Source organism: Podarcis vaucheri (genome assembly GCF_965113315.1).
Source record: "Podarcis vaucheri genome assembly, chromosome: 1".
NCBI classification, from domain to species: Eukaryota; Metazoa; Chordata; class Lepidosauria; order Squamata; family Lacertidae; genus Podarcis; species Podarcis vaucheri.
In genome coordinates, this window is record NC_138759.1 from 123,418,399 (window position 1) to 123,432,309 (window position 13,911).

A 13,911-nucleotide genomic window follows, 5' to 3' on the forward strand; every position below is an offset into this window, starting at 1 on the left:
TCAACTTGCAAGGTACGACTGTATATATGTAACTTTGAATTAATTACCATTTTATATGTAGCTCTGTACTGTCACAATATTTTAAACAAAATAAAAAAATCCTTCCAGTAGCACCTTAGAGACCAACTAAGTTTTTTATTGGTATGAGCTTTCATGTGCATGTACACTCTTTCAGATACCACTTCGGATAAGTGTGCATGCACACGAAAGCTCATACCAATGACAAACTTAGTTGATCTCTATAAGGTGCTACTGGAAGTGTCAGGGAACTGCCATCAGTCCCGGAGGGAGAGAGCAAAATCCAGAGGGATTCCAGAGAGCGTCCCGGGATTGGGAGAGGCAGCCCATCTTCTGGGGAAGAGAATCAGCGTAGCACCAGTGGAGAAGGGGGGCAGATGGGGGAAGCGGCGAGGCAGTCCCATGACTCCTTGCTGGGGACCAGCGGAGAGAGTAGAGGTCCTCCGCTGCCTACGCCCTCCTTGCGCAGAAGGCTTTCACGCAGAGAGAGTAGGAGGAGACTAGGCGTCAAAGAGCTTCTTTGCTGGAAGAAGTTTAAGAAACACCCACTGACGGATTCGGCCAGCGATTGAGACAGCCACGGGTGAGTGGCTGTCCGAACAGAAAAGGTTCGCTCAGGCAACTCAGCCAGGTGTTTGCACCGGCTTACGCACAAGCAACCCCTAGAACCATTACAGGAAGGATTTTTTTTATTTCGTTTTGACTACGGCAGACCAACACGGCTACCTACCTGTAACTTCAATATTTTAAGTTATTTGTTGTTCATTTTTTTGCACACTGCTTAGAGATCCTTTTATAGCGGTATAGAAATTAAATAAGCAAGATACCAAATTGAATCCAGTCAGATGAAATGAAAATGTAAAAAAAAAAAAATCTCCATCCTTTTTATTTTATCTATCTTATTTTCTTAGGGAGGGTGGTTATAATGTCAAAGTATAGTGCTTACGGAGATCACAATCCAACATGGAGTTAGGTGCCCTTAAGCACAGTGGCTTCAAGGAATCTCTCTCCTCCTTTCTTACAGCTTTACTCTGAACACAAGAATAAGCATGCCGCATGAAGATTGTGTCACAGCTATGTGTTTCCGTTGCATAGACGGATCTGAAAATATAACCCCGACTTTGGTAACGGCTGGCAACGATGGGCACTTCAAAGTCTGGATGCTACTGGTTGACAATGATGGTGAAAGTGAGTAAAAGGATGGTGGTGTCCCTGTAAAATACTACATTGTGCTTTTATTCACCATAGAGAGGGGGGAAATCCTCTTCTCTCCGTTTACTGATAAGGGCAGGGGACTTGAAACAAGGCAGAGCAACACTTTTATCCTTTCGTAGATTCACATAGTGTGCTTCTGATGCCTTTAGATTGTGTTTGTTTCATCCTCAGGTCAGAAACAAGAGCTTCCCACAGAAAACAGGGCAAGTCTGGGATTGTTTTCTTTTTTCGTTTTGGTTAATACAGTGGTACCTTGGGTTACATACGCTTCAGGTTATATACGCTTCATGTTATAGACTCCGCTAACCCAGAAATAGTGCTTCAGGTTAAGAACTTTGCTTTAGGATGAGAACAGAAATTGGGCTCCGGCGGTGCGGCGGCAGCAGGAGGCCCCATTAGCTAAAGTGGTGCTTCAGGTTAAGAACAGTTTCAGGTTAAGAATGGACCTCCGGAACAAATTAAGTACTTAACCCGAGGTACCACAGTAAATTGTTTTTATTAGTTTTCAATTACAGTCCAGTAATAGCCTCATTATAACAATACCAATTTACATGGAATTGCTGGGTTTTACAGGGGGGAGGGGAATGGGACCCAAACTGAAATCAATGGAAAACTTAAAGAGCCAATTTATGGATTGGTTGCAATATCACCAGATACACAAATTAGATAGAAAGAATTGATTTTTCGACCAAAGCTCACAATTAAAAAAAAAAAAATCTTACAGCATAAGGATAAACTTCTGTCTAAAATGTATAATTTTTGATTAGAATGGGAAACAAGAGATGAGCTTGTTAAATCTTCAATGACATACTGGGCAATAGATATAGAACACAACATAGATCTTAACCTCTGGGAGAAACTTTGGAAAAATGACCTGAAATTTACTGCATGTTATTCATGGAGAAAGAACTACTTGGAAATTATTCATAGATGGTATTAAGTCCGAGTAGGTTGGCTAAGAATTATAAGGCGGAATCAGATACATGTTGGAAGTATAAATTGAACTAACTTTCAGAGGAGGGTTGCTGAATCATAAATGTAGAGAAGAAAACTTTAAACAAAGAAACCGTAGGCTCTCTCTCCACACAACACACACACACAATCTTTTGCATCAAATGAAGTCTTATCACAAATTCAAACTTTAAAGTCCTTGTAGTTGGTTTGTTCCACAGTTTGTGCTCTCATCTCTTCTACCACACACCTGTACTTTCACCCAATTAAGCTCTAATTAACAAAAGAACCTCTGCTTCTTAATGGCGGCATTGGAGGGTTTTCACCAGGCAAAGTGCTTTTGCACTCAGCACCTCTCTGCCCCCCGCATTTCATGCCGGAGTGAGAGACAGGTACCGAGACGAATTGCAAGTGAAGCCAATTCCTCCTGTCCCTGGGGGAGGGGGGAATTTGCATGGATAATTTACCTTCAATCACCCTTTGTCCTTCACCTACAATCTCCTGCCTGCAATCTGTTAAGGCAGAGCGGAACCAGAAGCCAAGTCTGGGTCATGTGGCCATCATGACTGAGCCACTTCTGGCGAACCAGAGCAGTACACGGAAATGCCGTTTACCTTCCCGCCAGAGCGGTACCTATTTATCTACTTGCACTTTGATGTGCTTTTGAACTGCTAGGTTGGCAGGAGCAGGGACCGAGCAACGGGAGCTCACCCCATCATGGGGATTCAAACCGCTGACCTTCTGATCGGCAAGCCCTAGGCTCTGTGGTTTAACCCACAGCGCCACCCGCGTCCCTTGAAAGACATATAGTACCCATTTAATGTGGTATAAGAATATAGTGCCGCTTTAATGTGGTACTGATGACTCCTACAACGCAAGTCTGAAATTGGCCTTGGACACATCCCAGGAAAAACAGCTGAGGTGGTCACACACCTCAACTATCCTTTTTCAAGATTTAAGTACTTCCTTCTAATCAAAACAGTGAGTCATGTTTGTGCTAGGAAAAGCCTACACGTTTGTGATCACTATCCCAGAATTGCTGTTGAAGTTGATGTCAGCAGAAATATGCAGTTTAAATAAGGTAATGGCTTATTTAACATTTGATTAAACGCTCAAGGAGCACACACAGTTAGGTATTAACTAAGTGCCCTCACCTGATTCCAGGATTTCTGCTTGCCCACAGGAAGTGTGGCACTGCTGTCTGGTGACAATGGCAAATCCCAGCCTCAAAAGCTTCAGCTATGGGCAGGGGTCATCTCAGCAATTGCACAACAATCCCCATACCCCAGGCATAGGCAAGCTCGGCCCTCCAGATGTTTTTGGGACTACAATTCCCATCATCCCTGACCACTGGTCCTGTTAGCTAGGGATGATGGGAGTTGTAGTCCCAAAACATCTGGAGGGCTGAGTTTGGGGATGCCTGCCATACCCTCTTCCCAGCTTCAGGGTTAGGAAGAAGGTGGGGAGTGTTGTGGCCACAGGACCAAACAGTCAAGCGTTCCCCTGCCACTCCATTTCTGCCCTAAGAAGGAAGAGGTGGAAGGCTGCTGTTCCAATGCGGGGCCCAATGTGTAAGCCCCGCCTCCCCTTATGGAAAAGGCAGTGGAGGATTATTGGTTTTCTGCAGCCAAAGAGAGACCAGGAAACCTCCCTTTTCCACCGAAGGTCTGGATCACCTTGCCACATGGTGTATCCAAACTTTCAATGGGTGAGACGAGTGATCATAGTTCTTGGCTTGGGTACCAAAGCCAGGTGGAAATTGTGGACCCTTGCCTTAATATTCTTACATACTATTTATCATGTTACTCAGTTTTAACACATATGTCCTGTTATAAACATGTGGGATTTCTTTCTCTTTAACAGATCAAAGCATAACTTGGGCCTGCGACTTCGTAGGAAGCTATCACAACTATCAAGCTACAAATTGCTGTTTCTCCGAAGATGGCTCTTTGCTTGCAGTCAGCTTTGAAAAAATAGTCACTGTGTGGGACTCGGAACTGTGGGATCTGAAATGTACTTTCTGCCATCTTCCTGGGACTATACGGTAAGTAACCATGTGCTCCTTTTATTTAAATCAGTTGTTTTTGTCTTGTTTTTTTAAAAAAGGTTCATTGAAGCATGTAATGAAACTAACCTAATATTCCCCCAAAGTTTTAAAAGCATTAATCCTTAATATTTTCCTATCAGAAACTTCTTTATTGGGCCCTTCTGAGCTTTCACAAGAATCGTTGGTTTTAAGGGAAAGATCTTTAAATAGCAACAAAGCTCTGTAACAAAATCAGCTTATTTTTTACATGTGTACAGAATAATCTGTGCAGAACTAGAAATTGCATTGGGTGGGAAACAAACACCCATCTTCCCTCCTGCAGCCACCAACCTTCCCTCAAATTTTGCTCCAGATGGTCCTCAATCCTCTGGAGCAGATTATTGGGCTCATGGAAGTTTGGGCCATGAGTAGGGAAGTGGAAGTTCTGTCATGTGACATTGAGTGTTGCTTACAGTTTGATTTCAACCTTCCGCTTTTGGAATTACCTTCTTGCATGCTGCTTGCTTCCCCTGCCTAGTTTATTTATTGCAAAAGTTTCCTAAAGAAATCTTGCCCTGCTTTTTTAGCACCTGCCCACACCAGTATTATCTTAAGGGGGATTACAACAGAACGGGATTGCTAAGAAGCTGTAAGCTCTACAATTAGCCGAGAAATGCCTCTCTGTTTATTTAGAGTAAACATTTACCTGGTTGCAAGGAGGGGGGAGGGTATCTCCCTTGTTGGAATTAGAGGGTCATAAAATAAGAGTCTGAGCGCAAACAAAATTGCTCTTGAGATCGAGAACAAAGAGAAAGGTTGTGTGGTGGTTTAATGGAAAGACTTCGGCCAGTCCTGACTCTTGAATCCCTGATTTGCCTAGGCATCAGTGGTGCCCATTGTGACACACTTTTTAATGTGTGGCAGGTCTCCAAAACATCTGGAGGGCCGAGTTTGCCCTTGCCTGTCTTAGATTATATAGTGACCCTACAGCGAAATATCTCATGGACACGACTAATTAAAATTATCTTTGTTATTTATTCTTCCAGAAACCTGTGTTTTGGGAGGCAGAGTTGTTCAAAATACCTTCTTGGCACCACCAACACTGGATTTTTGTGCTGTTGGAACTTGCTGAGCTGTACATGTAAGACCATTTTATCACCTTTCCTTCCTTCCCTCCTTCCTTCCTTCCTTCCTTCCTTCCCTCCTTCCTTCCTTCTGTTCTTTCTTTGATTAAAAATTGGTCATTCTGAGAGAACCCAAGGAGGCAAATTGCTTTATATTTCAGCTTAACGCCAAATACTTTTAGTTTTTATTTATCCAGTCGTTGGAACCGTATTGCATAAAATTCTACGGCAAGTATTGTTGCTGAATCCCCAACCAACCTCCGCTCCCCAGTTCAGATCCTCCCTTTGAAAGTTCTCCTAGCTGCATTCATGGTTTGAATTAATTCCAGTTCCGTCCTCCGTTGCAAAGCATATCCTTGAGAGTCTGTGGTTCTCCTTAATAATCTGGTTATTTTGATTTTCAGTGGAATGGAGTGCCCAATTAAATGTCATTGTTCTGCAGCCAGATTGTCTGTCTGAGAACATCGTCGCGGTTTCATCCCACTCGGAATACTCAGATGGTGAGCATAAAGACCTCTTTCATTTTTGTTAAGGATCACTGGCCAAAACTGCAGAACCATACTGCCCAGGAAAATATTTTACTTCCTTGGACTTGAAAGCCACTTAAAATAACTCTTTAAAATAGGCCGCTCTTGTCTACATGAAAACTATATCATGGTTTGGATCTTAAGACAAGAAAGTTTGCTGACGGAGTGTTTCTCATCCCCCTTGTACTCAAACCTTGCTTTCAGGCTTCCCCATAAGCCTCTGGTTTTCCTCTGTGAGAACAGAATCCTGGACCAAGTGGACTGTTCTTTTCCCCCACAACTGCATCCCCAAAATGCCCATCTATAAGATCGCTGGTCCTTCTGAACAAGGCTGGAGCATGGTGGGATTGCTGGGTGAGAGGACAAGCGCCCCAGAATTGGTTGGCCTGAACTTCCTGGTGTCTTGGCGCCCAAACCCCTTTTATCTGGGGCATGCATCCCCAAACTCTGCCCTCCAGCTGTTTTGGGACTACAATTCCCATCATCCCTGACCACTGGTGGTGTTAGCTAGGGATGATGGGAGTTGTAGTCCCAAAACAGCTGGAGGGCTGAGTTTGGGGGCGCCTGATCTAGAGCAAGGTGCTCTTACCATTACCGAAGTAGGGCAATCTGTCTAGCAGACCTTTGGGATACCATGTTGCTTAGAGTCTTGCCCTGAGATCTGTTTTCTGGGTTGTAGATTTTCATTATAAGAAAGCTATTTTAATGAAAAAGGCCACCTGACAGTCTTGGCACCGCAGAGCCTTTTAATAACTCTCACCCCCTACTGGGCTAGATCAGGTGAGCGATAATATCTTGTTCACATTCCTTGTTTTCTGTACGTGGGGTGGTTGTTGTCAAGGAGTTTAAAGTCTATGGTGGGGCGAAAACCTATTTCCATTTCAGGAGTTCCTTTTTACTGTTCTTTATCCTGCAATGTGTGATACTCTACAGTTGGTTGGGCAGCCCATGGTCCTGCAGATGTTGCCAGACTACATTTCCCATCATGCCCAGCATTTAGCCATACTGCCTAAGGCTGATGGGAGTTCCCCATCCCTGCTCTGTAGCCTATTTCTCACTGGGGTGGTACAGTCCAATGACAGGTTTACCACCTGACTGAGAACTAGGCCTAGCATGCTGTATCTTTATCCATATTATTCTTTGTTGGTGGAACTCTGTAGACAGGGGACTGGTTTATTTATACTCCGTTAATAGGTTCCCATATAAGTACCAGGAGCTATACTGAATGTATGGGTTTCTTTATCATTTTCTGATCATGCATTGACTTCAGACCTCAGAAAAGCAACGCGGAAAGCGGTTCTTAAAGACTAAAATTCTCTTTTTTTTCTTCTTTTTCTTCCCCTCAGTATTTGTATTCAAACCCTGTGAGCCGCAGCCTTTGTGTATCCACAGGAAGGTCTGCAGAGGCCAAGTCCGGTGTGCTGTCTTTGTTCCAAGAGATCTCCCCGAGTCCATTCATTCAGAAAAATACCAGTGGCTCAGCCAATCTCAGTTTTACTTCTTGACTGAAACACTTGTAAGTGTTTAAATGCGCATCTGGGACAATATTGCAATGAGTTGTTAGGAGCTCAGAAAGCCAAGTTGTCGTGCTAGTCATTTCTGTAGCCCTTTTCAGCTCTGCTACCCTTATCTACCATTAACAAGGTGAGACAGGACGAGAGGTCATCATTTAGCCGCAAAGCTCACAGGGGGACTTCGAGTCAGTTGAGAGCTAAACCTGAATCCCTCACTTTGGAAATCAATGTTGTGCCTGATTTCGGTACATATGAATTGCTCCCTTCCTTGGTATATGAAGTTTTCTGGACAAGACTGCTTTAACTGAGAAATCTTTTTAATTAGTTCTTATTAGGGGAGATGGGTGATAGTTCAGTAGGTAGGGCAGGAGACTCTGAATCTCAGAGTCACTGATTCAAGTCCCACATTGGGCTACAGATTCCCACGTTCGGGGTTTGGATTTGGATTTTGGATTTGATATCCCGCTTTATCACTACCCGAAGGAGTCTCAAAGCGGCCAACAATCTCCTTTTCCCTTCCTCCCCCACAGCAAACACTCTGTGAGGTGAGTGGGGCTGAGAGACTTCAGAGAAGTGTGACTGGCCCAAGGTCACCCAGCAGCTGCATGTGGAGGAGCGGGGAAGCAAACCCGGTTCACCAGAGTCCACCGCTCTTAACCACTTCATTGGACTAGATGACCCTTGGGGTCCCTTCCAACTCATATGATTCTGTTCTATTCTAGTCTAAATGTTAGCTAATCATGTGAGTTTTAGTTTCATAAGGGTAAAATCAATCATGTTGACAAAGCTGGCATACATTGTTTCTTGTTGATTCCTTCCTAGAATAAGAGAGAGAAATGCCTTGACTACAGGGGTGCCTTTCTTCCACAATTTTATACGTACTTCTGTTTAAAACCTTTCGATCAGCTAAAAAATTGTCAGGTGATAGGGATATAGACTGATAATATTGTCATTTTTACTTGTACTTGGTTAAATCATGCAGTTATTATTTGGTCCCAAACAATATTGTCAAATATTAATGAATATCCCCAGTGTCCCTTGAAGAGGAAAGAGAAATAATTTCAAACAGCATTAAACCTTTCATGCTTCATGTTATATCCCTTCTGGATTTTGTTTTCAATGAGTAGATGAGTTGTATGCATATGCTACAAAATAAATCATCTGGATTGTGTGCCATATTTTAAGACTCAACGAAATCCTAGCGAAAGATTGTTTTTCGTAATAGTGTTTCTTCCTTCTGAATGTTTAGGAATTGATGACATTTAGCACAAAGAGCCCAGAAGAGAGACTTACACCTTCCAGCAGACAGGTAATTGTTTTTTAAAAGAAGTGAACAGGAATTCTAAAAGAGTCTACATTCCATTCTGTGTGATTTGATTGAACTGCCCTGTATTGAAAATCGGTTTGACGTATATTAAGTTTTGGATCCAAAGATCCCCTTCTGAATAGTGTGCAGTGCATCATGGTGGAACTGCAGGGGTAGAGGATCTACTTTGGAATAGATCCTTGGGCCCAATATATCCAGTCAACTCTGTCATACTAGATTCCCATTTCAAGAGATTCTTGTCAGTAGCTTAGGGCTATGCCAGAAATCTTGCTATCATCCGTAAAACGACAGACCAGTGTTCTTAACTTTTTCTCATCTTGGGTGAAAACACAAGTGTTTGGACCTCTTTTTTAATTGTACCATGGTGATTCTTGGGCTTGCTGATCAGAAGGCCGGTGGTTTGAATCCCAGTGACAGGGTGAGCTCCCGTTGCTCTGTCCCAGCTCTTGCCAACCTAGCAGTTCAAAAGCTGCAGCGGGAAGGTAAACAGTGTTTCTGTGAGCTCTGGCTTCCATCACAGTGTCTCGTTGTGCCAGCAGTGGTTTAGATATGCTGGCCACATGACCCGGAAGGCTGTCTGTGGACAAACGCTGGCTCCCTTGGCCTGAAAGTGAGATGAGCGCCGCAGCCGCATAGTTGACTTTGAATGGGCTTACCCATCCAGGAGTCCTTTACACTTTTTACCTACTTATTTTTTTAAAAAAAAATATCTGCATCACACTTGGACGGGGGGGGGGGAGTTCTATCTTAAACTGCTTTATCAGTACAGAAATGCATGAAAAGCTAAGCTTTTGGCATTTGCCCAAATTTAAATTATGTCCCCTAGGCAAGGATGAAGTGAGCACTTAATTCTGTTTATGCTTTACTCATAAATAAGAAGCGAGCTGGAAAATACCCGCCTTTCTAATTTTTACAATTGCAAAAATAAAATATTTTTGTAATTGCCCCCCAATATTTATAAAAAGGTACAACCAGTCCAACATAAAGCCTTATACAGCCACCTAGAGCCATACAGTGGGCCAGGAAATAAATGGTGCCAAATCTCAGGCTGCCAATGGGACATTTGGCCCCAGCAGTGTTCAGGAGTTTGACTTCACCCCTGGAAGCACACTCCATTGTCTTTGGAGACAGACGGATGCCAACAACAAGGAGCACAACTAACTTTTGAATAACATACGAATGGATCCAACCACTAATAATTGCTGGGGGGGGGGTCAAAAGAAGCTGTTGGGTTTTTCTTGCTGGTAAAGTGTGCTGTAATTGAATTCAGAGGGATTCTCGTTACAGCTTTGCCCTCAAGAACTTCTAATGGTTCTTATAGATAGATAGATAGATAGATAGATAGATAGATAGATAGATAGATAGATAGATAGATAGATGATAGATAGATAGATAGATAGATAGATAGATAGATAGATAGATAGATATAGATAGATATGTATAGATATATATATGAGAGAAGCCAGTCATGTAAGGAAGCCATTGGGGACAAACCTAGGAATCCTGTGCCCCTCCAGAAATTGTTAGACTCCAGTTCCCATTAGCCCCAAGCCAAAAGTTGGGGATTCTAGGGGTTTGCTTGACTTTTCTCCAGTTGCACTTCCCCCCCCCCCTTTAATTTAATAACTTTGGACACCAAGGTGGTTGGGAGGCAGGGATTAAGTACCCTGTTCTGTTCTTTAACTCGGGTCTGTTTTCTCCATCACCACTTTTTAGTTGGCAGTTGAAGAGAGCTTCTCCATGACTCCTTTTTACCTGCTACTGGGAAAGCACCAGCAACAGAACAAAGAGGCTACAGAAACTGGGAGACTCCCTGTTCAGAAGAACTTTGTACAAGAATCACCTGCCGTCAAAGAAGTAAGAATAAACAGGATGCCTGTTCAGGAACATGCTACCATTTAACAAGCTTTCCTTCTTATTGTGACCTTTTTTTCCCTTTCCTCCCCAGCTTCTTCACACTCCAGCTCATGTCTTACCGTCTGCCTCTTTCCTGTGCCCCATTTTTATCAACTCACTGCTGCTATCCAAAGCCAATAAAAGGTAAGAAGCCCTCAGTTTTTTAAACGTTTGTTTTCGAAAGGAGCCGACAATAAAATTGAACTTTACAGAACAAAAGAAGGTCGCGCACAACATTTCCCCCTCTCCGCTTACATTGTGAGGTGGTGGTTCTTCACGAAGCTGAGTTAAGAGGGCATTAATACGTTACCATTGTCATAGAAACAGAAGCATTTACACCGAGGTGTCCTTTGAAAAGGACTCTTGCCCTATAGGAGGCACAGCCACATTCACAAGAGATATGAATGAGAAAAAAGGTATTAAAACATAATTCTCCTATTTGGGAACCTGGTATGATGACACATATCAGGTGGGCTAGAGAATCTCTTGTCTGAGGTTGCATTCAGACACGGAGCATTATTTCATCATTTCCTGATCATTAACGGTAATGTGTCAATTCTCACATTCCTTTGACACAGCATAACTTTCTTCCATTAGAGAACACTGCCTTTTTGATCAGTATACTGCCATGTCACACTAAATTTTCAATGTTTGGAAAGGACAGTATGCCAGAACGCTGCCTAAAATTTCATCATGGAATTTCAATGCAAAACTGCAGTTTTCTGGGTCACTGGGGCTGCAAACGTTTTTTCTGGAAACAGGTAACACAGAATTTAGCACTAAACTTTGGCTAGATTCCACTAGTTTTCCAAAAGTGGCTTTTACGTCATGCGAAAGATCACGTAAGATATGTAAATACAGTCGTACCTTGGTTTTCAAACAGCTTAGTTCTCGAATGTTTTGGCTCCCGAACGCCGCAAACCCGGAAGTGACTATTCCAGTTTGCAAACTATTTTTGGAAGCCGAACGTCTGACGGGGCTTCTGCAGCTTCTGGTTGGCTGCAGGAGCTTCCTGCAGCCAACCAGAAACCACGCTTTGGTTTCCAAATGTTTTGGAAGTCGAACGGGCATCCAGAACGGATTCTGTTCGACTTCCAAGGTACGACTGTAAAGGAAACATTGTGAAAATGGAATTAAGTGCTGTCTCAACACAGCCTAAGACCTCTGTGGCTAGGCCCAGCATGTTCAGTAGAACTATTTTATAAAATACTGGAAGGTTTAGTGTGTATTAGTATGAGAGGTTGTGTGTAAAACTGAACCTTAGCAAAGGCTAGTTTTAAAGACACCTCCGCTGCCTATACACTTCAGGAACATTTCTGGGCCTTTCCCTGCCGTGCCTGTTTACGGAGTATTTTCTTTGTGTCAGGCTGCATTGAAAAGCTTAATTCCCTCCTAATTTGTGTTTCCTGCTGATCTCCCACTGCTTCAGATTATTCTACAACCCTTATAATTCCCATTCTCTTATTGGTGACTTGTGTGGAAACTTTTTTTCCACTTTTAAGAAGTCCACGTCCCCTGTCATACTAAAGCTTACTTATCATATTCATGAGAATCTTGAGAAAAGTATCTACGACCCAGCAAATATTCTAGCTCTGAGACTTGTTATAAATGTCTCAGTGGTCTCAAATGCACATTTCTATTGATCCTTCCATTTGTATTTTTATAGCACTAGTGAAGTTGCCAATGAAGTGGAAATGGAAAGCGACAACAGTGAGAATGAATCGGAGGAGGAGGACACGGAAGTTGCTAAAATGGACTCAGAGGCACCACAGGTGACAGATTGTTTAGAGGACAACATTCCATCTAAATTGTCAAAAGAACAAGAAAAAAAACTGCGCCAGTTAAGAAAAATGGACTACAGCTGGGCATCTGTTCTCTAGACACATAGTATTGTGGACTACAAGTATTTATATTTCTTACCCATAATTCCACAAGTTGTCATTCTTTCAAATAAAGAATTGCAGTTTTCCAGGATGCTTCTTCACTTCTTGGAATAAATTGTAACAAGTGTCTCCCGCAGTAAAGTCTTTGAAGCAAGCATTTTTATGGTTTATTTACAGAAAATGTGGTTTTGTAGGGGAAACAATTCAAAACAACTGCATGCTTCTACCTCTAGGTTTTATCCAAGGTCCAACTGGTTTTACAAAGTGTTGAGGTTTTGAAATGGGAGTTGCTCTGGAAATGGGAAGATTTGCCATTATTGTTTTCTGAAAGCACAGTGAACAATCATAGCATGAGGCACCCGTCCTTCAGGAGGGACGGCAAACTTGCTGAACGAAATGGAAGTATTTATTAATCTACATTCCTAAGACGTCCAGGCAGAATTTGAAATGCAAGACGCAAAACAAATCCACTTTTGTCCAGTGCAGACAGCGGGAGCAAAATAGGTCACTGGGTAATAGGCCACTTCTGAACTCTCAAAATAGCCTGCTCAAAACCTTTTAGTAGAAAGCATTGGGAGGGAGAAATTATATGCATGCTCACCAAGATGAAAGAATAATGAAATTAATACTGTGGACCCCAGGGACTATTTCAAACACTGCCTCCCATGATAAACTGCTTTTGAAATGGCGACGTCAACAGTTCCACTATGCTAGTCTAAGACCCTTCTGTAAGCCCAAGCAACTCTGAATCCAGTTCATGTCTGTGCATGTGCCTATAGGTATGCATGTTAGTGCTGTTGAACTCTGAAGAAGCATCCATCTTAAGTACAACTGTTACACAACAAGCAAAGGAATACATGGTACCTCTAGTTACGAACTTAATTCATTCCAGAGGTCCGTTCTTAACCTGAAACCATTCTGAGGAGGTACCACTTTAGCTAATGGGGCCTCCCGCCACGCAATTTCTGTTCTCATCCTGAGGTAAAGTTCTTAACCCGAGGTACTACTTCCAGGTTAGTGGAGCCTGTAACCCGAAGTGTTTGTAACCCGAGATACCACTGTACTAACAGTACAACAGCTCAATATTAAAACCGACGAAATGTTGTTGAGGAGGAAGCCATGAGTAGCAACCAAATTGGCTCATACTTATTTATTTTACTAGAGCTGCTATGGAGGAAAGTGTTTCTGAGGAAAATAATTTCAGTATGGACAATTCTGTATAATAGGGCAAACTGCATCTAGGCCAGCACTTTACCTCATGGCTGGCCAGGTGGAATGCCTGATGATAATACATGGATATAACTTGCTTCCTCGACACTTTTAAGTCAGAGATGTTCAGAGCTGGGGTGCTAACCTGTGTCTCTCCAGCTTTAGGACTACAACTTCCACCTGTGACCATTGGCCATGCTCACTAGAGCTGATGGGAGTCC

At 42.8% G+C, this 13,911-nt stretch overlaps 1 protein-coding gene across 2 annotated transcripts in view; it reads left to right on the top strand.

Moving 5' to 3' along the window:
• WDR75 (WD repeat domain 75) overlaps positions 1 to 12,567 on the top strand; it is a 32,121-nt gene extending 19,554 nt beyond the window's left edge. For both annotated transcript variants that reach the window (XM_082236657.1, XM_082236658.1), the window contains exons 13-21: positions 1,043 to 1,206; positions 4,048 to 4,228; positions 5,257 to 5,351; positions 5,739 to 5,834; positions 7,208 to 7,377; positions 8,625 to 8,684; positions 10,419 to 10,559; positions 10,651 to 10,742; positions 12,265 to 12,567. In XM_082236657.1, the coding sequence (XP_082092783.1) occupies positions 1,043 to 1,206; positions 4,048 to 4,228; positions 5,257 to 5,351; positions 5,739 to 5,834; positions 7,208 to 7,377; positions 8,625 to 8,684; positions 10,419 to 10,559; positions 10,651 to 10,742; positions 12,265 to 12,478 (1,213 nt within the window). In that variant the 3' untranslated portion in view covers positions 12,479 to 12,567. The remainder of the gene's footprint in view (positions 1 to 1,042; positions 1,207 to 4,047; positions 4,229 to 5,256; positions 5,352 to 5,738; positions 5,835 to 7,207; positions 7,378 to 8,624; positions 8,685 to 10,418; positions 10,560 to 10,650; positions 10,743 to 12,264) is intronic.
• Positions 12,568 to 13,911: the final 1,344 nt, after the last annotated feature.